Source organism: Cynocephalus volans, chromosome 2, assembly GCF_027409185.1.
Source record: "Cynocephalus volans isolate mCynVol1 chromosome 2, mCynVol1.pri, whole genome shotgun sequence".
Classification (NCBI taxonomy): Eukaryota; Metazoa; Chordata; class Mammalia; order Dermoptera; family Cynocephalidae; genus Cynocephalus; species Cynocephalus volans.
In genome coordinates, this window is record NC_084461.1 from 139419082 (window position 1) to 139444749 (window position 25668).

At 44.7% G+C, this 25668-nt stretch overlaps 2 protein-coding genes across 4 annotated transcripts in view; one reads left to right on the forward strand and one right to left on the reverse strand.

Annotated features, from left to right (window-relative positions):
• Positions 1-25668, forward strand: part of CYFIP2 (cytoplasmic FMR1 interacting protein 2) — a 108049-nt gene that overhangs the window by 41817 nt on the left and 40564 nt on the right. For all 3 annotated transcript variants that reach the window (XM_063085651.1, XM_063085652.1, XM_063085653.1), the window contains 6 exons: positions 4034-4130; positions 5545-5621; positions 8598-8706; positions 10278-10397; positions 15748-15947; positions 17649-17736. In XM_063085651.1, coding sequence (XP_062941721.1) covers positions 4034-4130; positions 5545-5621; positions 8598-8706; positions 10278-10397; positions 15748-15947; positions 17649-17736 — 691 coding nt within the window. The remainder of the gene's footprint in view (positions 1-4033; positions 4131-5544; positions 5622-8597; positions 8707-10277; positions 10398-15747; positions 15948-17648; positions 17737-25668) is intronic.
• Positions 19748-20422, reverse strand: FNDC9 (fibronectin type III domain containing 9). Its single transcript, XM_063085308.1, has one exon. It carries the CDS (start codon positions 20420-20422, stop codon positions 19748-19750), a length of 675 nt encoding a protein of 224 aa, XP_062941378.1.

The window sequence follows — 25668 nt, forward strand, 5'->3', positions numbered from 1 at the left end:
GAACAAATGACATTTGTTGTCCAAAAGTTAGTTTAGAACTTTCTTGTGCTAAAAGAGCGGCTGCCACCAAGACCTGTAAACAGGGGGTCCATCCCAAGCTGTGGTGTCCAATTGTTTAGAGAGGTATGTAACTGGGGAGAAAATATCTCCTGCCTCTTGTCCCAAAACCCCAACTGCCAATCCTTGGGTTTCAGTTACATATAGGATAAAAGGATGAGATAAGTTTGGGAGGGATAGAGCTGGGGCTGCAAGGAGAGCAGCTTTTAATCACTGGAAGGGAGAATGAATGGGCTTTGTGGGATCTAAGAGAATGGCAGAATCCCTCTTGGTTGCCTCATAAAGTGGTTTTGCTAGCACACCAAAGTTAAGAATCCATAGGCAAAGATACCCAGTAAGCCCCAAGAAAGAAAATATTTCACCCTTTGTGGTGGGAGTAGGGAGTTCAGAAATTCGACTTGTGATCCACCGTTATTTCTCTGGTGTTGGGAGGTTGAGAAGGACTCCCAAATAGGTAACTGAAGGAGAAGAAATTTGGGCCTTGCTGGGGGACCCTGGATATCCCCTGGAGGCCAGGAAATCAAGGAGAGCAACAGTGTGGGCCTGTGAGTCCTCATAGGAGGGGCTACAAAGGAGGAGGTCATCCACGTATTGTATTAAAGTGCTAGACGTTGGAGGGAGTTCAGATAAGTCTTGAGCTACAGCCCGGCTGAAAAAGGGGGGGCTGTCCCAAAATCCCTGCAGCAAAACTGTCCAAGTCAGTTGCTGGGAGCAGTGCATGTCAGGATCAGTCCTGTGCTAAGTGGTATGAGCCATTAGGCTTTATAACCAGAAGGATGGGTGTGTTACAAGGTGAATGGGTGGGTTGTAGAAGATGAGAAGGAAGAAACTTGTTTATAATGGGCTTTAACCCTATTAGGTGTTTGTTAGCGATGAGATATTGTGGGACGTTAGGGAACAAGGAAGGGTTCTGCAACATAACAAGGAGAGGGAAACAGTGCATAGCAATGGAGGGGGAAGAAACATCCCATACTATGGTATTAACCTTGTCCGAGGGGAAGGTGGAAGACTCAGGAGCCAGGTCTGGGGCAGCCTGTATCAGGGATATTGTAACTGGAGTTAAAGCGTTTAGGGTAAGAGTTGCTTTGAATTTGAAAGAATGTCCCATCCCAGTAAGGGGGTTGGACATTGAGGCATTATTAAAAATTTGTGTGTGAATTGGGTGTGATGTAAGGTGCAGGAAAGGGGTTGAGTGATCTGTGGACGGTATTCTGATCCTATGACCCCTGCTATTGTGATAGAGGATGGGGTTGTTCATGCTGCATACTCACGAAGGGTAGAGTAAGTGGCCCCTGTATCAATGACAAAAGAGATCGGCTTACTGCTACGAGGAGAGTTAACCTGGGCTCACACGTAGTGATCTCCATGGGGGCCTCAGGCCCTGGGCATTGTCATTCCTCCTCTTGGGCCAAGCTGAGAAGCTCTGGTAAGGATGGCCATGAAGCCAAAGGCTGTGGGTTGGGGACTGGGTCTCTCCCTGTCTGGTGAGTGGAATTGTCAACCCCCCAGTGACCTGGCTGTTTGCAGTGAGGACAGGGCTTGGGAGGGGCCCTGGGGTTATGACTGGCCTGTGCCCAGTGGGCCGGTTGGCCGCATTTGAAGCAGTTTCCAGGTGGCTTGCCCCTAGAGGCAGCTGGCTTTGGAGTATGTGAACCATGGGAAGCATTAGTCAGGAGCTGGTATTTGACCTGATCTCTTTTGTAACGTTCTTCTCCTCTTCCTCCCTATTGTTATAAACCTTGAAAGCTGTGTTGAGGAGGTCTCATTGGGTTGTATTTGGACCATCCTCAAGTTTTTTTAGTTTTTTTCAAATATCAGGGGCTGATTGGGTAATGAAATGAGAGTGTAAGAGAGCCATGCCCGCAGGGGAGTTTGAGTCTATACGTGTATTTATGTAAAGCCTCAGAGAGGCAGGTTAGGAACTCGCAGGGATTATCAGTGGATCTCTGTGATTTCTCTAAGCTTGTCGTAATTGACCGACTTGTGAGTAGCCTTTTGGAGGCCATAAATCAAAGGTGTGATCATGTTATACTGGAGATCCCAATCCCCATGGCCAACCTGGTAGTCCCAATTTGGGTCTGTGCAAGAAACAGCAATGGCTCCCACAGGCCATGTATTATTTTGAGCATGTACCTTGTCTGCCTGTTTTGGGGCTGTTATCCAGACCTGCTCCCTGTCCTCAGGGGACAAAGTAGAAGTGGGGATCATAAAAATATCATGCCAGGTGAGATCATAACACTGGGTGAGATATCTGAATTCCTTAAGATAGGTGTCCAGGTTGGCCTGGAAAGATCCCCGTCATTTTTTGATTTGGGAGAGATTGGAAAGAGAAAAGGGGATTTGGATCTAGACAATTCCCTCCATCCCAGCCACCTCACAGAGGGGGTATAAAAGCTGAAGCTGAGGCAGGGTTGTCACCTGATGAAGGGGGAGTAGAAGGGTTAGGTGGTTGAGGACAAGCGTCTCAAGACCAGGTGTGAGAAAGGGAGAGAAAAGGTGAAGGGGCTGGTGAAGGATCTGGAGCCTAAGGAGGTGGTCTGACGGATCAAAAGATTGATCTGAGTCCAGAAGGGGAGGTTGGGCATGAGCTAGGAGAATTTGAGACATAGGACAGTTTTGACAGAGGGAAGGACACAATCAGAGATAGAAGAAGGCTTAAACATAAAGAATCTCTCCGACTTTGCCGTTTCGGTGACAAAAGCTGTTTAAATTGAGAGTGCCATCTTGTGGCCACTGGGATCCATTGCCTAGTTTGTACAATGAGACGTTTGGGTTTTAATGTCTCCCTGGAGGCCAAGAGATTGTCCAGGAGACAGCCCAGAGGCATGGAGCATGGATTACAGTAGAAAACAAGACATTTAGATTTAATGTTTCCCTGGAGTCCAAAGGGTAAATTGGCCAGGATAGAGCCCAAGGGTGTGGAGCGTGGAGGTTTGGATTGTGAGGATCCCATTTAGAGAGTGAGAAAGGGGGTGATCAGTCCCATTAAAAGAAGGGTAACACCAAGGAGTGTCCTCTTTGGTGTGTGCCTTCTTTTCAAGAGAGAGGCCACCAACTGACTAGAGGAGCATCCTCCAATAGCTTGGGGGCGCAAGAGAGGTTCCCTCAGCCAGGCCCTGGGCTTCGAGAAGTAGCGAGAGAGAGCGAGTTGGGGGAACCTGTGGCAAGAGAGAACTGACCCACTGACCCTGAATTGAGGCTGATGTTGGATGCATTGGTCTGAAATGGCAAAAGGGGAGAGTCCTGGAGGTACCCAGTTCAGCAGGTCTGGGAAGGGTGACCAAGGGCCAGTCAACCCAGGTGGGGATCATCCAAGAACATCGGCCAGAACCCTTCCTGGGTTTTGGCACCAAAGTGAAAGAAAGTGAGCTGAAACACTGGGTACCGAGCAAGCTATATTAAAGAAAGGAATCTGCCAGGCTGCACTCAAAATGGAGGACAGCACCAGGTGTTGGGGTGGGAGAGCTTATATAGACTGTAAGGAAGTCTAACATAATCAGGGAGGGGTTTGGTGCTGGTGTGGAGGAGTTTCTGTTTCTCAGAAACCACGAGGTTTCTCATAAGGGAAAGGCTGGTGGCCATTTTGTGCTGAGTATGTGTAAAATGGCACTGGTCACGTCCAGAACCTGTCACTATGCTCTATCAGTCTCCTAACAGCTATGCTCAGAAAATAATCATCTCTGGGAATCAAAGCTGATATCCTTAATTATCACCCGATTTCTTTTAGTCCCACTCTAATTTTTTCAGGCCTTGATTTTATTAGCATCATGGACTTTTGATGTCTATGGGCGTACTGTAAACCAGGTCACTCCTGAGTGGAAGCCCTGGGAACATTAGAGTGGGCTGAGAGGTTGTCTTTCCTAACTGGACTTGTGCATCTTCTCACCCGACCCTTTCTGTTGCCCATGCAAGTATGGATCTGCCTTCCTTAGGAGAGAGCAGTAGTGAGCTGCTGGTGTTGTTTCTCCCTCTTCAGGTATGTCCTCTACCCTCTGGATCTGTACAACGACAGCGCCTACTATGCTCTGACCAAGTTTAAAAAGCAGTTCCTGTACGATGAGATCGAAGCTGAGGCAAGTGACCTGCTTCTTATGTTCCTGTAGTCTTGTTCTGAGATTCTGGATTTTTCAGATCTTCAGCTATTAGCACAAAGTGGGGGATCAATGACTTATTCTGGAGAGTGGGCTTCATAATCATCAGGATCATGGGAAAGGACCTGTGTGACATTTGAGGGCAGGGGGCTGAAGTAAAATGGAGACCCCCGCTCATGGCCTGCTCCCTTTCTTTTCCCATCTCCAGACTGTTCCGCATCATGAAGGGCTTCATGAGCGTTGTGTGTTGATACCCAAGCTTTGTCTACCACCTCTGCACACACGCAGTACCTATTGGCTAACCCTACATGGGCTGCAGTCTGCCCTCAGGGGGACGAAGCCAGGGTGATGACCACATAGTCCTGGAAGGGTCTTCAGCTAGCTAGGCAAGGCTGCTCAGAGCTGGTTCTAGAAGGGGAATGTGGGGTCTGAGTGAACACCCCCACCTTGACTCTCTAGATTCTGTACCTGGAAGAGGGTCCGCTGGAGACCTAGACTCTCAAAGTCCAGGGCAGAGGCCTCAGGACCTGGGTATGAAGAAAGCACTATACATGGCACTGTGTCTTCATGTTCTGCATAATATGTGGGTGTAAAATAAGACATGAAAGCTTCCTGAATAAAGAGCTAACCTTATGGAGCTGAAAATTTGGTGAGAAAAGAATCAAAGATTAATCACCTAAATATGATATGTTTCCTTTGAAGTTATGCTCATACCCTGCTACTGCACAGCCCCCTCTCTTTAAAGTCCCACCCTTGGCTGTTTCATGTTCTTGCCATTTTTGGAAGATTTGGTTCTGATTCTCTATGTCTGGTGTGAACTTATCTTCTCACCTAAGCATTGCAATACACCACTGATGTGATGACACTGAAATGGCAAGAATTTGTTCACTGAAAGCCAGTGATATTTAAGCAAACTTTGAAGAGAGGGGCTTTTACATTTATGACGACCGTTGACTTCTTCATAATCAAGTTGGCAAAGCAAGGGGAAAGGAAAGGAAAGGAAGAAATTCTATCAGAAGAGATAGGTGGGGGAGGCTGCAGAGTTCACTGACTAATGGGAGTGATTACAGAATGTGATGAGGGTCTGTCTGCTGCTTTCTGCTGGGTAGTCCACCTTGTAACAGACGAGGAGGGGCATGGTGAGGAGGTCGGTCCTTCAACAGTCCTTCAACAACTGTTGTGAATTTTGCCTTCTCTGTTGACTAGCTGAGGAGCTTGAGAACAACGGACCAACTTCTCAAAGTTACTTGGCCATAGAGTGTTTTTTCCCTTCAAAGCGTCTTACCCCAGAACACCCTTTGGGCGTTCCTACCCAGCTGGTCTCTTTCAAGTTGCCTATGTTTCTGTGATAAAGCCAGGCGGGCACTACTGACATTTCCTGCTTACTCTTCATCAGGTGAACCTGTGTTTTGATCAGTTTGTCTACAAGCTGGCGGACCAGATCTTTGCTTACTACAAAGCCATGGCTGGCAGGTATGAGAGCCCCAGAGCTGTGAGCAGCCATCTGTCCTAAGACTGCCACCTGGAAAACATGGTTTTCTGTTGTAAATCCTCCCTTCTTCTTTAGCACCTGAAGAAAATTGAGCAATTCAATGGACCTGGGTGGGTGCTGGAATATAGTGGAAAGGAAAATGGGCAGATACAGTGCTAACCTCATGGAGCCTCCAGACTAGTGGGGAGGACAGACATTGATAAGAACTGATGAATGCACAGTGACAAAGGAGGTTACGTGCTCTCTGTGAAGGAAAAAATGCATGGGAATATGGGAATATAGGCCAGTTAAATCTGTACTAGACTTAGGGTGGACCTAGAAGGCCATCCTGAGGAAGCAACATCGAGTTCCTATCTCAAGTTGGTAGGAGGTGAGCAGAACTAAGGGAAAGGACAGGACAAGAATTGTAGGCAAAAGGAACTACAGTCATATGCTGCATAATGATGTTTCTGTCAACAATGCACTGCATTATGAGGGTGGTCCCATAAGGTTATACCATATTTTTACTGTACCTTTTCTATGTTTAGAGATGATTTTATACACAAATACTTACCATTGTGTGACAACTGCCTACAGTATTCAGTATAGGAACATGCTATACAGGTCTGTCACCTAGGAGCCATAGGCTGCACCCCATAGCCTAGGTGTGTGGCAGGTTTGTGTAAGAACACATCATGATGTTTACACAACAAAATTGCCTAACAATGCATTTCTCAGAATATGTCCCCACTGTTAAGCGATACATGGCTGGACGTATGCAAAGTCCCTGTGGCAGAAGCATAATGATAATAACATGCCTACCTTGTTGGACTGTTGAGAGTGTTGATGTGAATGAATACAAGGAAATGCCTTGTTTGTAGTCACAAGAGAAGCTGCTTGCAAGATAGAGCTGGAGAAGTGGGCAGAGCCGGATCATTCCAGCTTTGTTGTCACTGATCCTAGGAGGAATGGAATGTCATGGGTTGGATTCCAAAATACAACCTGATTTGATTTTTATTTTTTAAGGTTCACTCTTTTAAAAATGTAAAAGTGAAGAATAGATTGGAAGTTAGCAAGAATGGGTGTGTGAAGACCGGGTAGGAGGCCAGTGGAGAAGTCTGGGTCAGAGATGTGTCCAGTTTTAGAGGCACATTGGTTTTGCCAATATATACTGATGTAGACCCTGTGATTTCCTGGATTTCAAGACCCATAACAGTACTGGTCAAGAAAAACCTCCAATTTTATATACAGGAATTTTTATTCTTACTGGAAATCCAGATGTACAAACTAGTATTTTCAAAAATAGTTTCTTAATAAATTTTCTTTTTACAAAAAAGATTTTCATTTTGCTTTGACAGCTTTGACTTGCTCTGATATATTTGAAATAAGAGTTGATGTGCAGTGCACACAAGTTTCTGTTAATACAGCATGTGCCTTCAATGAAGGGAGCAAGTCCTAAAAGATGGAACGTGTAGAAAGCATGTACTTATGATTTCAGGGCAAGCTCAGAGAACACAGCCTTTCACAAAGTATCACTTAAGTTTCCATGGATTGAATAAGATGTGATTTTAACAGTGAGCTGGGCTTCCAGCTTCTCTAAGACAATTCTGATTTTATATGCTGATTCATTTCTTGTGTAAACAAATTCAGGCTTGTCCTCTGTATATTTAGTTCACAAAATATCTTCATCTGAAATATAACCATTAATCTACACCTTTCCCTCTAAGATCAGTTTTTCAAAAGCACGGGAAGTTAGAGGAGGTTGGGAAATTTGGAGAAAGCACAGGAGGGCAGGAATGACCTAGGCCAGTCCTATGCCTCAGAAGTAAAATGTGACCACAAATGTGAGCCACCGACGTCATTTTAAAATTTTTAGTGGCCATATTTAAAAACAGAAAAAGAAACAGGTGAAATTAGTTTTAATAATATAGTCTATTTAACCCAACATATTCAAAATACTATAATTTAAACATGTAATCAATATAAAAATTATTGAAGAGATATTTTTCATTTTTTCCCCTCTAAGTCCTTAAAATCTAGTGTGTATTTTACAGCATATCTCCACTGGGACCAGCCTCATTTGAAATGTTCAGTAGGCACATGTGGCTGGTGGTGACTGCATTATAGGTTTAGATTATGTCTCTTTCTTGCTTAAAACTTTTCAATGGCTTCCAGTTACATCAAGAATACATCTATCTGCTTAACTGTAGCTCATGTGGTCTCACATGATCTGGCCCCTAGACTAACATCATAAATTTATTTTTGCACCATGCTCTCCAGCATGCTTTCTCCACACTGGTCATCTTTCCGTCTGTAATAGTCTTCCCCCAGATCTTCCCATATTTATCATTCAGGTCTCTGTCCAACAAAACCTCTTTAGACCTACTTTCCCTGACTTCCTAACCCCGAATGATCCCATTTTATTATTTTCAAAGTAATTATTACTCTGATAGCTATGTCTCAGTGTGAAAGATAATAGCAGTATACCTATCTCGTAGGGTTCTTGTGAGATTAACAGTGACTGTGTGTGCAGTGCCTAGTGAATAGTACACACTATGCAGAAGTTTCCTATTATTTTATTGTTATTTTATTCCTCTGTTTGTTTATGTATTATCAGTCTTTCTTCACTAGAATGTAAGCTCCATGAGGATGGGATCCTTGTATCACCAGCACCTAGAATGTGTCTTGGGATATACCAAGCATGCACTCAATTGCTTTTGTGGCAAATAAATAAAAAAGGAAAGCAGCTTAACTTCTGTGTTGCCCATCTTTAGCTTAGACACTCTATTTCACATACTGAGCATCTGTAGCTGAAAAGAAATTTGAAGAATCTTGCTCTAGAGCAGAAAAGTTATATTTAAAATACATAAGACAATGCTTCATGGGTAGATCCTTTGGCCTAACATATATGTAGCTGGGCAATTGAGAACCAGTCACTGTTATATTCTCTGTCTTTATTTAACTTTTATCTCCTCCAGTGTATTGTTGGATAAACGTTTTAGAGCTGAATGTAAGAATTATGGCGTCATCATTCCGTACCCACCGTCTAACCGCTATGAAACGCTGCTGAAACAGAGACACGTCCAGGTATGGTGAAAGTAGGCCACCGTGGAGATGAAACGGGCAGGAGGGAGCAGCTGGGAAGTTAGCGTAGAGATCAGAAATCAGGGCTGGGTATCTTCTGCCCTGAGCAGTACCCAGTGTGGGCTTCTGAGCACATGTGTGACACAGCCTCGGAATCTCGCAAATAAAGCAGCATTGGGCTTCCTTTGGTTCAAGTTCTAGGCTTCTCTCACCTGCAGCTAACCTCTGGCAAACAGCGAACAACACAGCACATTGTCAGCTGCAGCCCACTTCTTCCCGTTGGGACTGCCACTCAGAGACACCCTGGACAGGGCCCAAATACTGATTTCAGTAAAGGAGGGCTGCAAAGTATGTCAGGTCAAACCCAGGGAAGAAATTGGATTTTTTGGTTTCTGTTAACATTTGACCCCACATACAGAGAAAATGCTGCTAGGAGCTGAAAAACATATCCCTATTTAAAAATGTTAATGTGAGCCAGACAGAGAAAATAAGAGGTGCTCTCCTTTGAAAAAAAGATGGTAGGATCATAAGAGGGGAAAAAAAGCCCACTTTCACCTCTCCCAACAGTCAGGGCTCAATGAGAACTTTTCCTTCAGCCTCCTGGAAAATTACTGCTGTCAGTTATGACACAGCTGGAATTAGCCAGAGGATATTAAATACTGAGGGCTTTATGTGAGCATAGGATGGCTGTCAAGGACCTTAGACACTTGGTAGAAAATTTATCCTGAAAGGGAAATAGAAAAAAAAAAAAAATTAAGAATAATCATTTGGCACCTAACAAAGTGCAGTGGACACAGCAGGTACTCAGTACATGTTTATCATTATCAACATAGCATCAGCAGTCCCGCCCACGTGTACCCCAGGGGCAGTTATCTTAAGCGATCTTTTCCATCCTGTTATCAGTCCTTCATCCTCTTTTAAACTTACTCCCATAAAGGCAGGAAGCAGGCCCTTGATGAGGTGGCTGTTGTTCCCTGGTGACAGAGTGGAGCGCAGGAAAGATGCAGGACAACCCAGGGCTAAAGTTGGATGTCAGCAGAAGCATTTATGTGGCCTGAACGAATCGTGTTTTTTCTCACCTTTTTATGTTTTAAGCCTACAGGGAAGTTGAAAGAATACTGCAGAGAATGCTCATCTCTCCCCTATAGACAGATTCATAATTGTTTTACCACATTTAGTTCACTTTCTCTTCCTCATGTGTATATTTCTCTCTCACACATATACTGTGTGAATATGTGTATGCTAATATACACACTTTTTTCCTTAACCATTTTAGAGTATCATGACATTTTACCCCTGAATGTTTCAGCCTGTGTCTCCTAAGAACAAGGATATTCTCTTATAAAATAAAAATAGAATTATTATACTCAGGAAATTTAACAATGGTGTTTTCTACATACAGTCCCCGTTTGTCCCAGAAATGCCTTTTATAATTTTAATCCAATTTCCCATCAGTGCATTGCATTTTAGTTGCCAGGTGTCTGTGTGAATCTTAAGTATTCTCTCTCTCTCTCTCTCTCTCTCTCTCTCTCTCTCTCTCTCTCTCTCCCTCTCTCTCTCTCTCTCTCATCCAGCTGTTGGGTAGGTCAATTGACTTGAATAGACTCATCACCCAGCGTATTTCTGCTGCCATGTATAAGTCCCTGGACCAGGCCATCAGCCGCTTTGAAAGCGAGGACCTGACCTCCATTGTGGTAAGAGTCTAGGAGCCAGTGGGATTTCTCAGACTAGAAGCCTATCTGGGGATTGTTGTTAGCTAGTACTGGGCCAGTTAAAGAGAAGTAGTGAGTCTCTTTCCCATCTGAATGGAGCAGGAAAAAAAGTCTGAAATAGAGTGTAAGAATAATCTTACCCTCCTGATTGGCAGGGGTGTGAGAATGGGAGGGGATCTCCTTGAGATCTCTAGGAAGGCCAACCTCCAGGCACAGCTTCTTGTCTTTAGGATCCTGCAGAGCCCGACAAGTCGGTGAGTGGTCCTAAGAAGCTAGAGAAGGTTGCACAACAGGGTTGGCTTCATGGTGTGTAGTAGTGTAGGGCCCAGATGAGCTCTGCAGCTGGTTTAAGGCTCTGCTGTCACCATCTTGGAATACTTAATAGTGTTTTAGCAAGGGGACCCCACACTTTTATTTTGCTCTGTACCCTGCAAATAAGACCCTGCCAGTCTTAATGCACAAGCATGGAACAGGCCTGCTCCCTTCTAGAAAACAGCTATTTAAACTGCTCCCTGCTAATTCTCTCTCCAAGAATTAGAACAAACTTGATTGATTGTCTTTAACTGAATCGAAGGAAGACTTAAATGCTTTCAAAAGCACATGAATAGACAGAATGAGGGAAATAGAAAATCACCATTACAACTAGTAATAATTGTTGTAGCCAGGATCCATCCTGGGTGGAACTTTGAGAATATTGTATGAATCCTTTTATATGAGGTTCCTAGAGTAGGCAAATTCATAGAGACAGAAAGTAGAATGGTGGTTGCCAGGGAAAGGGGAGTTGATGTATATAATGGATTTAGAGTCTCAGTCTTTCAGTGGGGAAAATGAGTTTTAGTTCTAGAGATGGATGGTGGTCATAGTTACAGAAGAATGTGAGTATACTTAATGCCACGGAACTGTACACTTAAAAATGGTTAAAATGGCAGATTTTATGTCATGTATATCTAACCACGATTAAAAAAATACTCCAAAAAAAAAAAAACCTTTGAGAAGAAACAGTATGCTTGCATAGTTTCAAATATCTCCCCCAAGATATTTATTAACAGCAAAGGGAAAAGGAGTAACTTTACAATGGAGAAAAATGACAGACATCATCTTAACCAAGTATCAAGGTTAGTATTACCAGTAATAAGACATGTTACTGTTGCCATCATGTTTTCTTGCCAAAATGTATCCTCTTAATCTAACCATGATAAAAAGTTGGATAAACCCAAAGAGAGTGCCATTCTAAGAGAAATAAAATAGTAAGCAATCCTTTTCAAAAGTGCTCAGGTCATGAAAGATAAGGAAAGGCTGGAAACAAATGGGAAAAGAATAAGGGAACATGATAACTAAATGTGATGTGCAATCCTGGATTGAGCCCTACAGCAGAAAAAGGACCTTAGTGGAAAAACAGGTAAGACCGAATGAAGTCAGTGTCATTCAGTTAATAATATTGTGCAAAAGTTAATTTCCTGCTTTTTATAATTGTACTGTGGTTATGCAAAATGTTAACAATGGGAATCTGGGTAAAGGATATGTAACTTTTTAATAAGTCTAAAAATTTTTTAAGTGGACAAACGACTAAGATGTAGGACTTCAGAGTCAGACAGACCTGGGCTCCAGTCCTGGCCCTGCCACTTACTAGCTGAGTGATCTGGGGCAAGTTACTAACCTTCAATCTCATTTCCTCATCTATGAAGTGGAGGAAATATTAGAATCCACTGCATATAGTTGTTGTAAGTATAAAATGAGATACTGCCTGGAAAGAACTTTGCATAGTTCCTTGTACATAGTAAACACTTAATAAATAATAGTGTATGAGAAAAAGATGTGAAGAAGAGAAATTTGGGCTGCGATTCAGTGCTCTTAGGGTGAATTTTCAGCAGCCTTTTTTAGAAAGACTCGATCCAACCGCCCACCTAAGTCCTAGTCACTTACTTCAAGAGAGTCTAGTATAGCACATGTTCTGCTGGTAAATCATTTGGCCACCTCTATTCTGAGAAATAGTTTTCTTTGTTTACACCAAAATGTTAGCAGTGATTATCTCCAAGTGGTGGCATGCTTATTTTCTTCTTTTTTGTTATGTATCTCCTAGTTTTCCAATAATGAGCATATCTATTAGAAAAAAGTGACTTGGGGTGTGTATTTGTGTCCAGGGTGTCTTCCCACCCCTTGAAAGGCACTGAATGTTCTTTCAGCTGGGAACAAAATCAAACAAACAGTGAAAGCCCTTGTTTATCAGGTGAGGGCCTCGGCTCCCCAGAGAGCGCCCACTTCCTGTGAGGCCCATGAAGAGGAGACCCTAGGGCAGTGTCCTCTGGGTGAGTCAGGACAGCCCACTCCCCTTGGCTGAGAACCTTCTGCCTCCTCCAAGAAGCAGGCTGAGGAATGTGCTGCCCTCAGCCCCTCCCTCCACCTTAAGGACTCCCTTCTGAGATGGGGGTGTGACTTGATTGGGAGAGGTTGCAGAGATTTGGGAAGCTAGTCGCCCTCGCTTTTAAACTGCTGAGCAAGTAGCCTCAGTGAGATCTGATGCTGAAGCTGAAATCTGACAGGCTGCAGGCTGTGTTTTGCTTAGGCTGCGTAGTGCATTTGTAATTTGGAGCCAACATTTAACATTTGGAAGAATTCGAATAAAACTGCAGAAGCTCTGGCAACACCAGACTGGCATTCCCAAATGGCAACAATTGCCCGGAAATGACTAGAAGTTCCTGTCGGATGGGCTGCGCTCTCTGGCTTGCCGCAAGCCCCTCTGACACACTTCATCTGTGTGTGTGACCCCCCCTGGCCTCACTGTGCCTGAGTTTGAGGCCCCTGTCCCTCCCACCAGCCTGAGGTCACAGAGCTGGTTAACATCGAGTGTGGCTAACACTCAGGTTTTCTGATTCTCATTGTAGAGCTCTTTCTGCTACTTCTCTGAGGTTGCCCATTTGGATGTTTTATTTTCCCCATTCTGCTCTGTGTGGCCCTCAATAAACTGGCTTATCTGCAGAAATCAGTGGTACTTTGAGGAGGTATCTAAACTGTTCATGTGGCCTTTTTAAAGATTTCCTGTGTCTTGGTACACTGAGCCCTGCATCCAGCAGGCAAATATCCTCTTCTGGTGTGAAGGCCAGAAGAGCAAATCCAGAATGTGATACAGAAACACAGTTTGGATTATATAACACAGAGGAAGAAGTGGACCTGTTACAGTTCCAGTGGCTCCCCACGTCAGCAAAGTTGAGAACTCTCTCCTTTTATCTCCCTTGTAAATGCTGGCACTTGTGAGACTGTGAAAATCACAGAACGATAGAACAGAAATTGTTCTCCAGTTTCTCATCTGCAGTTATCATCCTGGTAACGGCATCACAGTGTGCCAGGGGACTCAGTGAATTTAGAAATAAACTCATTAGCATTTACTCCTTTTGTTTCTTATTTATTTATGTATTTATTACGCATCCCAAGTGAATGGGGACAATCACGGTTGAGGTAGCTAGGCCCCAAGAGACAGAAGCAGGAAGCTGATGCTATATTTCTAACTCTCATTTACTTCACAGTGCATGATGACTGGAAACTTATTCTGGCTGCCGTTCCAGAATTGAAATCTGGATTTTGACCCTCTTTTGAAAAACTGCAGGATCTAGTACCACTAAGCCCCCATTCTGACATGCCACCAAGCGGATGGCGTATCAGAAGTAGCAGCTCCACCTTTATCTGGGCAGGGGCTCTTCAATTTGCTCCAGACACCCCACCCCTGTGACTCCCTCCCCTTCCCAGCTTGTCTTACTTACCTGACCTGTCTGGTCTCTAACCATTTAGGTTTGCAAGCTTTCATCCAGTTCTGCAGCCCCAGATTTGCAGCCCCAGTTTATAGCCATAGAATCTGAGTTTCAGAGAGGCAGAGCTCCAAGATTGGAACCATGCTCTGGGGCCTCCCCTGACCACCCTCTGGACTCCAGACAGAGTCATGGGGGCCTTGTGGCTGATGAGAATGAAATTGAGTCTCTGGCATGTGACTACCTCCTGTGACCAGCTCAGCTCCATGTCCCCGCCGTTAAAGCTGGCCCTCTGGCCATCCCACCTGACTGTGTTCTTGCTGATGTTCTTTCAGCCTTTATATTGTAAAATCATCTCTGCCTTTCAAAGAACTTTCACAGCTCTTGCATCCTTGTTCCAGGGAATTGTGTCAGAGAGGCCAAGAACATGTGATTTGGAATCAGAAGACCTGGATTCACATCCCAAGCCCTGTCATGAACTCCCTGTTTGACCCTGGGCAAGTTACATAAGCTTCCAAGCCTTGGTTGAAATACCCTCTATGAAACAGGGACAGTCGTACCTATCTCAAAGGATAGCTTAGCCAAACCAAGTTGCAGGACAAGGCCAGCAATAAAGGTTTTACTGTTTTTATTTCCCGACAAATGCAGTGTTCTACTGTGTGCAGATAATATCCACCCTGATCCCGCCCTCTGCCTGAAGGTGGGATTCCTAATGAGCAGGACTTGCAGAACACACAGGTCCCTGGTCATCGTGGGCTGACTGCAGACTGCTTGCCCATAACTTGTAGCCATACCTTTGCCAACCCCTGTGTGACCAAGGCCTCCAGTCCAAAGGAGGAGGCATTCTGCCCCTGCCTCCTTTAAAATTTCAATAGGAGTGATATAGTGGTTAGGAATGTGCACTTTGGAGCCCTACTTCCTGGATTTGAGTCCAAGTTACTTAACTTCTATATGTGCAAAGTAAGGACAGTGGCATACTGACCTCATAGGGTTTTGATGGGCGTTAAATGAGTTAACACATAGTATTGGCTCATATTAATTATGTTGGTCCATACAAAATTGCCAATATTAGACAGTGTTCAACCTAAAAAACAGCAATTTCATATGGTTCGACCTAATAGAAAGCACTCAGTAAGTAGTAGCTGTTATTGCTTTCTGCAGGACTGTGAGATAGCCCCTGGTAATACCCACTCACAATTTTCTTTTACTTTACTTGTGACACTGAGGGACAAGGTTTTTTTCTCACCGGTATAGGAACTGGAAAGCAAGCAAGCATGCTTTCTACTCAAGGAGTTCAAACAGGACATTTGCACATAGTCCGTGGTCTCCTTCTGGAGGCAGACATGCAGGACTGCTGCCCCCCACCTCACCTTTTCCTCCAGCATAGTACAGCAGTTTCCTCCAGCATAGTACAGCAGTTTCCTCCACTTTAAGAAGAGAACATTGTCCCATGCCACTGCAGGGATTCTCGTCCCTGTTTAGGTGGTTGCAAGGTTGTCTGAGGGTCTCTCAGCTGCATGAAAGGAGTGAAGTGTGTGTGTGTAAGGTTCATGTGTCAGTCTTCAGCAGTTGTGGGTTCTGTCTCTGGGCAGGAGCTGGAGTGGCTGCTGGAGATTAACCGGCTCACTCACCGGCTGCTCTGTAAGCACATGACGCTGGACAGCTTCGATGCCATGTTCCGGGAGGCCAATCACAATGTGTCCGCCCCCTACGGCCGTATCACCCTGCACGTCTTCTGGGAGCTGAACTTTGACTTCCTCCCCAACTACTGCTACAATGGGTCCACGAACCGGTAAGGGAGTTCCTGTGCAGGGGAGGGTGGGGTGGGTGGGGGCCGGGGCAGTGGCCAACTGCCTCCTCCAAAGTAGGCCCAGCACGAGTGTCAGTTCCTTCCTGTGCCAGGCATCTCTCAGAGCCCCTCCTGGGTGCAGGCTTTGTGCTGGAGGTGGGGATGGCGTGGTGAGCAAACAGACACCTTCCTGCCCCTTGCAGCCTTCAAGCTAGAGGGGGATGCAGGTGATCAAACAATTTCAGGACAAATGTACCACTACAAACAGTGGGTAGGAGATGGAGGAAAGCCCACAGGACCATAAAAGAGGTAACAGCACCACCAGATGCACTCCAGGAAGTGATGCAAACCTCAAGGGAGGCTTCCTCCTTGATGAAGTAATGCTGGAGTTGAGATGCATAGGATGAGTAGGAATGGATGGGGCAAAAAGGCAGGAGAAGGGAATTGCAGGCAAAGTTGCAACGGAACCGAGAGGTTGGTGAGGGTAAAACTAGGGTGGGGAATGGTGCCATGAAAGGAAAAGCAAGACCCAGGAGGAATCAGGAACAGGTATGCCTTACTCCATAGGCCACATTAGGACCACCCATTTATGAGCCCTGGGAGAGTTTGAGGAGGGAAAATGACATGATCAGACTGCATTTGTAAGGACATCCACATATCCGAATGTATGCATGTAAAACAGGCGGATATTTGCAGAACACATATGTGCGTGACAGTGAACTTGCCTCCTGAAAGGTGCACATAGCCCTGGGCCAGGCACTGAGGTGGAGGCAAGACCTATTCCTTTATCCCCACAAAGGTTCATAACCTGGTAGAAGAGGTAAGGTATGTGTACAAAACAAGTACATAAGGATGCACAAACGCATATGTGTCTACAGGTCCTCTCAGTATCCCCAGGGTCTGGCTCAGGGCCACTATTAAATGCGTATGTTTTGAATGAATGGAAGGACATGGGAGGAATCCACAGATGCACCTGAAGCCACGCACTGAGCAAGTCAGACTTCCAGTTCTAGAGATTTAGGACTTTTAATGCTGTCGGGCAGGGGCAGCAAACTATGGCCTACAGGCCACATCTAGTTGTCAACTGTTTTTGTACATACAGCCCATAAGCTGAGAATGGTATTGACATTTTTGGATGGTTAGAGGGGAAAAAAATCCAAAGAAGAAGAATATTTGGTGACAAGTGAAAATTATTTGGAATTCGTAAGGTTTTATGGAACTCAGTCATGCTCATTCATTCTGCTGTCTGTGGATGCTTTCATGCTGCACCAGCAGAGTTGAGTGCTTGCATGGAGACCATCTGGCTTGCAAAGCTGAAGATGTTTTCTGCCAGCCCCTTACAGAGAGAGTTTGCTGAACTCTTGAGAAACCACAGTGGAGGTGGAGGGATGGAGCCCCGGAGAAGGCCATTTTCAGGCCCAGCCCACTCCCACTTTTTTGCCCGCTGTTCTTGTGAGCAGCCACACGCCCAGAGTCAAGCCTGGGAATCTGGACTATGGTTTTCCCATCTATGGAAAGGAGGCACTAGCTGAATGGCAGGATGTCAGAACAGTTTAGTGCCGTTAGAGGCAACCACCTAAGAAATGGTGTAGTTGCACCAGTGTGAACCTCCACCTGGTCAAGAAGCACTCCCTCTGTCTTGTGTCCTGTGAAGAATAGTATCAGGACCCAGCTAACTGCTTCCCTATCTCTTTCTTCTACTAGTTTTGTCCGAACTGCCATTCCTTTCACCCAAGAACCACAGCGAGATAAACCTGCCAACGTCCAGCCTTATTACCTCTATGGATCCAAGGTAAGTCGTCTGCCCTGCCCTACCTTTAAGAGTGTTAGTGAGAAAAAGCAAATAGAAAAATGTTCCCTGAATTAGAAAATCCAGAAGGTGCGGAGATCCGGGCAGAAACAGCTGCAAGTGTATTTATCTTTATTTGTTCACAACCAGTGGGGAGGGGGATGAACACAGACCTGGGGGGTTGGGGGTGCAGGATGCTGAAGCAGGAAGTGTTCAGTGCGAACTTCACTGAGGCAGGCAGGGAAACAGGTATGTGGGCTTTTCTTCTTGGCTCCTCAGCTCCTTCTGTTTCTCAGTTGATCAACTGCAGTGTCGTCCTGTGATTCTGGGCTTTTGTGCTCCATAAATATAAGGGATTTGCAGACATGTAGAGGTTGGGAAGGTGGAGCTTTGAAGGAAACTTCAGATGGCTGAAGGGAGAGCTGAGAGTCAGGTCTTCTCCTCTTTCTGGTTTGGGCTCACACATACACAGCCTGATGCTAACTAAACCTTCCCAAATGCTGTTCCATTCTAAACGTTCAGTCCTTCTTTCTACTCATTAAACAGACATTTCTTAAGCATCCACTACAGGCCAAACACAGGGCTAGATTCTACATGCTGGAGACATACATGTGAGACACCAAGTGAGGTGATCTCTGCCCTCCTGGAGTTTCATTTGCACACCCATGATGGGTGCCAGGGAGCAACGTTCTCAAAGTCTCACCAGTACCACAACGTATGTGGGAGATTCATTTCTTACCATAGGGGTTTGTAGGAGAGAAATAAAGAATGCCTCCAAAAGGGTGAAATGTGTCAACAACAAAAAAGACGCCAACATTTTTCTTTCTGATGGAATAAAAATAGCCACCTTTGACCCCATTCTCAAAAAGTAAGGACAGGTGGACTTAGAAGAGGAAATACCTAGGCGGATACAACAACGTTAGAAAAGGTGCTCCTTTAGGTTGGAGAGCTCTAGATTTGGAAGCGTTTCTACCATCTGGGCTTAAAGGGGACACTTGGAAAGTCTTGGGATGATGCTGAGAGAGTTCAGGTGTCTTCTCCAGAACAGCCAATCTGGTCAAGGTGATATCCTCGAATCAAGGGAAGCTTCCAGACAGAATTTGAGATGGTTCACAGACATGGCATTAACTAACAATGACTCACAAAGTGAAAACAGCAAATGTGTTTTCAGTTCTCTTTCCAACCTTATGATATATCGAGGAGGAAGACTTATGTTGGTGCTAATATGTCTTCAATACCTCTCCAACACTGGCTGATCTCCCTTTTCATTAAAGATAAGAGAGCAGGCCTTAAGCTCAGTCATTGGCAGGCAATAGTAGCTATGTTAAATTTAATATTATTTTGTTTTCATTGTATTTATTCTCATGTCTCTTCCCTTCTATTTATAGCTGTAGTGTGCTAGTTTTTCATTTACGGAGTAATATAAGGCTATCTTCTAAAAATAAGTTTAAAGAATGAGTCAATTCAGAGAAAAATATTGTCAATAATAGTGAAGATAGTCCATGTTTAAAAAAAAAATGAAGGTGGCCTACAAGGTGGTATGTGATTGGCTAAAAGTTGGAAAACACTCTAGATCAAGGCTTCTTATACTTTTCCAAAACAATGCCCCCAATAGCAGAGGAGACCAGACAGCTACCTCAGCCACTGAAAGCATAGCTCAATCAACCCATTTGCAACTCAAAAATTTTCTTCAAGTATGCGTTTTATTAAAGTCATGCAAACTTTTACTTTCTAGTCTATAATATATCTGTGTTTTAATATTAAAATCATGCTTGTAGTTCCTAACGGGGACACTGCTGAAGGGATGTCAGGTTTCTCTCTTTGCACACCCTGGGGGTATATCTCTTCCAGCTCGAGAAGTTTCATCATCAGGCATTCATCCAACTCAGGCGATCCACAGTAGCACTGACATTTGAGGGGAAGGAAATGGGTCGTCTATAGACACATTTTTACAAAAGACCTACTGTGTGGAGGGCTTAGGCTATGTGACGCAGCTGTCTCCTCCCCACACTTCTCACTCCCCGCGATGAGGCAGTATAGCAAGCTGCACGCCACCCTCCTGCTGTAAGACGCCCACATCAGGTGCATCGTGGTCGGCTTCAGCTTCTGGTTCAGCTCCGACTATGGAATTCTTGCGTGGAAGCTCCACCAGGGGGAGCCCCTGCAGGTCTTCCTCCCTCTGACCAAGCACCGGGGACTCCTCGGGCCATCTCACCAAGCCATTGGCTTCCTCCACGTGGCCAGCTCTGTACGACCATCGAGGCTCATGACAACGGATGCACCAAAACTGGAGACAGATGAAGGCCAAGACAGCTGTGAAGCAGGCCAGCAGAATGGCCATTAGCACCCAAAGGGAGATTTGGGGGTCCACCAGGGAGCTTCCAGCAGCCAGGGGACTCTTATCCAGGGTGTGGAACATGGTGCAGTAGGGCTTGTAGGGGAAGGCAGCCTTCTCACAGCTGATGCACAGGAAGTAGAGAGTGGAAGGGGCGAGATGTTCCAGCACCACGGAGCTGATTGTTCTTGGCACCTTCTCTTCGTGGTGGAAGCTGTAGCGAAGATAGCCAGAGAAGATGCTATTCCAGTTAGGCCTGTACATAACATGGTAATAGTCCTCCAGGCAGGGTTCCGAGGACGACCAGGAGATGATGGCTCCTGTGTAAGAAACGTTCCCAACCTCGATGTTCATCACGATTCTAGAACCAGAATCAAAGTGAAGAGTGACATCCCTCTATTTAAGTATTCATTTATCATAACCAGAATCACCATTTCTTGAGCATTTGAGATGGGTACTAATATTGCCCTAATTTTATACACAAAAAAATGGAGGCCAAGAGGTTCCATGACTTAGCTGGGCATCGCGGAGAAGTGGCAAGACAAAAGCGCACATTGGGGCTATCTCACGCCAGAGCTGCTGCACTCCCATAACCCTTGCCCCCATATAATCACAGCCACATTCCACTCTGGCTGACATCTTTTAGATACAACATTGTTCTCATTCCTTAAAAAAAAAGAAAAAAGGCAAAAAAAACGAAAAGAAATCAGTAGAACCTCAGAGGTCCCACCTTAGTCATTGTAAGTCTGTGGCTCCCCTCAGGCAATTGTTTCATGTAAAATTTCCCTCCTTGACCTCTGCTTCTGCTCCATGTGCTGTGAGCTCAGTTACCTAGAACATTCTGCCCACTACTTTTTTTAATCTCCCAGTTCTGTTGCCCATGGGGAGTTGAGATTTACTTCGTCACTCACTGGCAGCTGATCTTACCCCAAAGCTTCTGCTCTTCTGTTTTGTTTATTTTTTCAAAGCAAAAAGTACCAGGAAATTAGTTTCATGGGTCAAGATAACCCACTCCTAATGCTGGCACAACTACTGTTTAATACTCCAGGTACTGTGAACATGAACAGGGTTGACAGCCACCAAGAGTTAGTGAGCAGTTGCTATGATGTCACAGGTCCTGCCGGATGCTTCACCTGCATTAATAAATTTCCTTTACTCTAGGGAGAAGGGAGGGAGGTTTTGGTGATGGGGAGCATTAATCAGCTACAATGTATATCGACAAAATAAAATTAAAAAAAAAAAAAAAACAAAGATAAATTCTAATAAAAGTACTTAAAGCCCAAAAAATAAATAAATAAATAAATAAATAAATAAATAAATTTCCTTTACTCTTCATCACGCCCTCCGAGCTAGATTCCCATTTTACAGATGAGCAACCTGAGGTCACTCAGCTAGCACATAGGAAGAGGGCTCCCAGACACTTAATCAATGCACTTCCAAACGCAAGGCTTCTGGGTTTAGTAACAATGTTCTTGCAAAATGAGGTGCTGGTTCTGAGACCCAGATGCTGCTTCACCAGACAAATGAGTCCTCTTCAGATTGCCAGCCCTTCTGCTTTTGTGAGGGACAGCCATCTCCCAGTTTTTCAGTTTCTCTTTAATTCTATCTGTGACATCCCCTCCACTGAATTTCCCCCGATCAAAATCCAGGACAGCCATGGTCTACTGCTCTCTGTTCGCATAAAGGTCTCACCCCGCTCTGTTCTCTGCCGCTCCTCTCACATGACACACAGAAGGTTTTGTTTCAGATTGCAGGGACACAGTAAAAAGCAGTCAATGGGCTTTTAACCCAAACTGAATATTAAGTCAAACTGATTTCTGTGACGACTTGCCTTTCTCCCCTGCCTCCCCCGACCTCCCAGTTTTGTGCCCATACTCCTAAGGGAGTGAGCTGCAAAAAGACGCGTAGCTCCGAGTAATTTTTCAGCTCCAAGTAATTTTCATTCTTCGTGTTTATTCTCTAAGGATGACAGTGAACAAAAATGCTCAGGAAGGAGAATAGTTTTTTTCCATTTGGCTGGAAATTTCTTCCCAGAAAATGGGGAATGAAAAGGTGAAACAGGTGTGCTCAGATCCTTCCAGGGAAGGTCACTGTAAAGGAGACGGAATGTTCGTGCTCCGCCCTTGGTCTCCTTGTACATACTCATGCTCCCCACCCCACACCCCACACCCCACACGTCTCTATAAATACATAATGAAAAGAGCATAATTCATTACCAATGATACAAAGGCAATCACTTTGTAAAACCCTTCTATCAAGAGTAAACTGGAATCCCATTTCTTGGCACGCACAGTTTTTTTCTTCTGTCTGCCTCATGTCTGCTACTGGATGTCTTTACAGACTGAGTTCCTTACAGGAGACATTTTTAAGAGCTTTCTGTCAAGACACCAGCAGCATCTTCAGCTTTTGGGACCAAATTCATCTTCCTTATTTATATTTCTTCCTCTGCTTCTATTTCTAAATTCTATTTTTAGCTATACATCTACCATTGCCTGGCCCTTCTCTAAGCAGAGTGTGAAAAGAACAGCCATTTCCATTTCCAAGAAGAGCCATTTATGTCTCTTACCTGATGCTGGCAGTGTATCTGTTTAGAGTTCTGCCCTCCGAGGCAGAGTGGACCAAAGCTGAAAGAATGATGCCTTCTCCCTCCTCCGCGCCAGGCTCTGCGTGATGTCTCTCTCACCACTGAGTAATCCCACTGTCGCCCCCAACACTCACATTATTCACTTCTGCAGATCAGCATCATTCACCATGGCAACCAGCAGACATCTCTACGCACGATACTTTCAGGGATCAGTGTGGAAAGGTTTTTGCCCAGTGGCAGTAGCTCTCATTCCTTTGGCCAAAAAAAAGGGGCAAATAATCCCCCTCAAACTGATCCCCAGGATGGTACTAATCCTTGTGACATTCCTACATTTTCTCTTATTGTCTAGTTATCATTTTCTTGCTCCATCTAGATTCTCTTTGGGCAGTGGTTTCAAATGCAAAGATGCCCTTCTCAGTTATTCCACAACTAAAACAGTAATATTCATCCTCGTTTCCTCCCATCCCCACTACTCCATCCCCAACTCCTACCCCACCTCTGTGCTTTCTTTATTTTTGTCTCCTGTGCCATTACCTAGTTATATGGCACTGATCAAGAACCTTTTATTGTCTGACCATCAGTTTCATCATCTGTAAAACCATGGGTTTGGGCTGGATCAGGATGGCAGATAGAAGACATGTGTACTACTCTGCCGAGTCCTGAACCCATGTCAAGATTGTGAAGCTACCATGGCACTTGTACTAGGTCCAATAGTGTATCCCTAAAATACATGTCCACCTGGAACCTCAGAATGTGATCTTATTTAGATAGTCTTTGTAGATGTAATTAATTAAGTGTCTCAAGATGAAATCATTCTGAATTTAGGATGAACCCTAAATCCAGTGACTGGTATCTTTATAAGAAAAAGGAGAGGGATATTTACACACAGACACAAAGGGAAGAGGCCTTGTGAAGACAGGCGGAGCTTGGAGGGATGCTGCCATAAACCGGGGAACACCAGAAGCTGGAAGAGGCATGGAAGGATTCTCTCCTAGAGCCTTTGGCAGGAGGATGGCCCTGCCGACGCCTTGATTTTTCAGGTTTTTGGTCTTCAGAATTGAAAGAGAATAAATTTCTGCCATTTTAAGCTACCCAGTTTGTGGTAGTATGGGACAGCAACCCTGGGAATCTAGGACAGCTTCTTCCAACTGGGCTCAGCAACAGCCTCAGAGCTCTTCTCAACACAAGCAGCCCAAGAAACTGCTTACCAATCAGTCAGTTAGACATGACACCAGAAGTGGAAACTGTTTACTGTCCCTGGATTGGGTGATCACAGTGTTCTTTTCCTGACTGCTTCCTTGCCTTTTTCTATTGTCCACAAAGGTGTATCTGCCCTGAGGTTCCATCCCTTCCCCTTCCCCTCAGCCTGATGAGAATACATTGCCTCCATTCTGTTGAGATCACAGAGCCTGTCTGAAATAGAGGATGGAAAGTAGCTCAGATAGATTTAGTCCTGCATAATTTTACACCGTTATGTACTTGTAAAAGTCAGCTTTTTTCTTCTTGGTTCTTGGTTAAAGTATCCAAGTGAACCTATGAAGGTCTTTTGATTCATGTCAGTGATCATCAGAAAGTTAGGAAGAGCTGCCTGGGGCATCACAGACCCTTCCTCTGGCCAAGGGTCTACGGGAGGCATGGAGTCTCAGAACGTCTGTCCAGTGTTCCTTGATCAGACAGCTCTGTGGCTTTTCTGTGGCATCTGGCTTTCCCAGGGGCCTGTCTTAAATCTGCCATAATGCCTACAGCATTTCTCTTCCCAAGTGCTAATGGTGACTCCCTGCAGAGCATAAAAGCATCCTCTCCTCAGAAAGGCCAATGCAGTAGTTTGCAGGTGCCTTTTGAAAAGGTTATTTTGAGGGGAATAAAAATATCAGAGTTAAGGGGCCAGAGGAGGGATAAGATGGAACTTAAGCCTTTTATCACAAAAGTGGGATTTTATTTTTAATGCTCCTGGATGACATTTTTAACTGTGAACTTTTTTGTGTGGAATTAAGATACTCACCAAATGTGAGGCCTGGAAACGCTCGTTTCACAGCCCCAAGAGAAGACATGGCATTCCTTAAGCCGCTTGATCGGTTGGTGGCAGAGCTGGAAGTGGAAATTAGGTCCCTGCTCCAAGTCCAGGGCTCATCTTGCTTCCCTGGGCTGTCACCAGTTGCCAGCAGTACCTAGAGGAGCCAGTGAAGCCCTTAATGAATGAGACAAATTATCTAGGACACCTGCCCCAGGAGATAGCATTCTGCCAAGCTCGCTCTTTCTCATCATCAGGGACAATGCTCCCATAGTCTGTCCAAGTTGTAGCCTCTTCAGTCATCAGGCTAGGTGGTCCCCACTTATTTACACCAGTAGTAAATTACTGCCAGAGGAAATCACCCAAGAGCAGGGTCTCTGCACCCTTCCTGAATGTGGCAGTGAAGGGATGGCGTGAGGGCATGCCTCAGTTCCAGAGCTGGATCAGCACAGCGAGAGTGAGTGGCTCGGAGAGCAGGCCCTGGAATCCCCAGGCTGGTTCAAATCCTGGCTGTGTTGCCATGGACAAATTGCCTCAATTTCCTGTGCCTTGGTTTACTACTTATCTGTAAAATGGGAATTTCAATAATACCTGCCTTAATGTGTTGTTATAACAGTGAGATGAACCTATGTCTGTAAATGTCTGGGAGTGGTAGCTGTTCTTAATAAGAGGAAAAGGTCAGTAGATCAGAACCATTTCCTGAGTTGGTCACAGCTTCATCAAGTAACTCTAATGAATATAGTTTACACCCTACATTTACTTCCTTGTTTTGTTTTGTTTTGTTTTGTTCTTAAATCAGCTTTATTATTTTTTTTTAAATGTATATGCTCAGTGAACATAAAGAATATAGAAAAGCTGAAAGATGACAGTAAAACTTATACAACTCAGAAATAACCACTGGGAACATTTCAGTGCATTTCATATGTGTTTTCTCATTTTACCTACATGACAGCTCTTTGAGAGAAGTCTTATCACCATTGTACAAAGAGAGAAACTGAAGCTCAG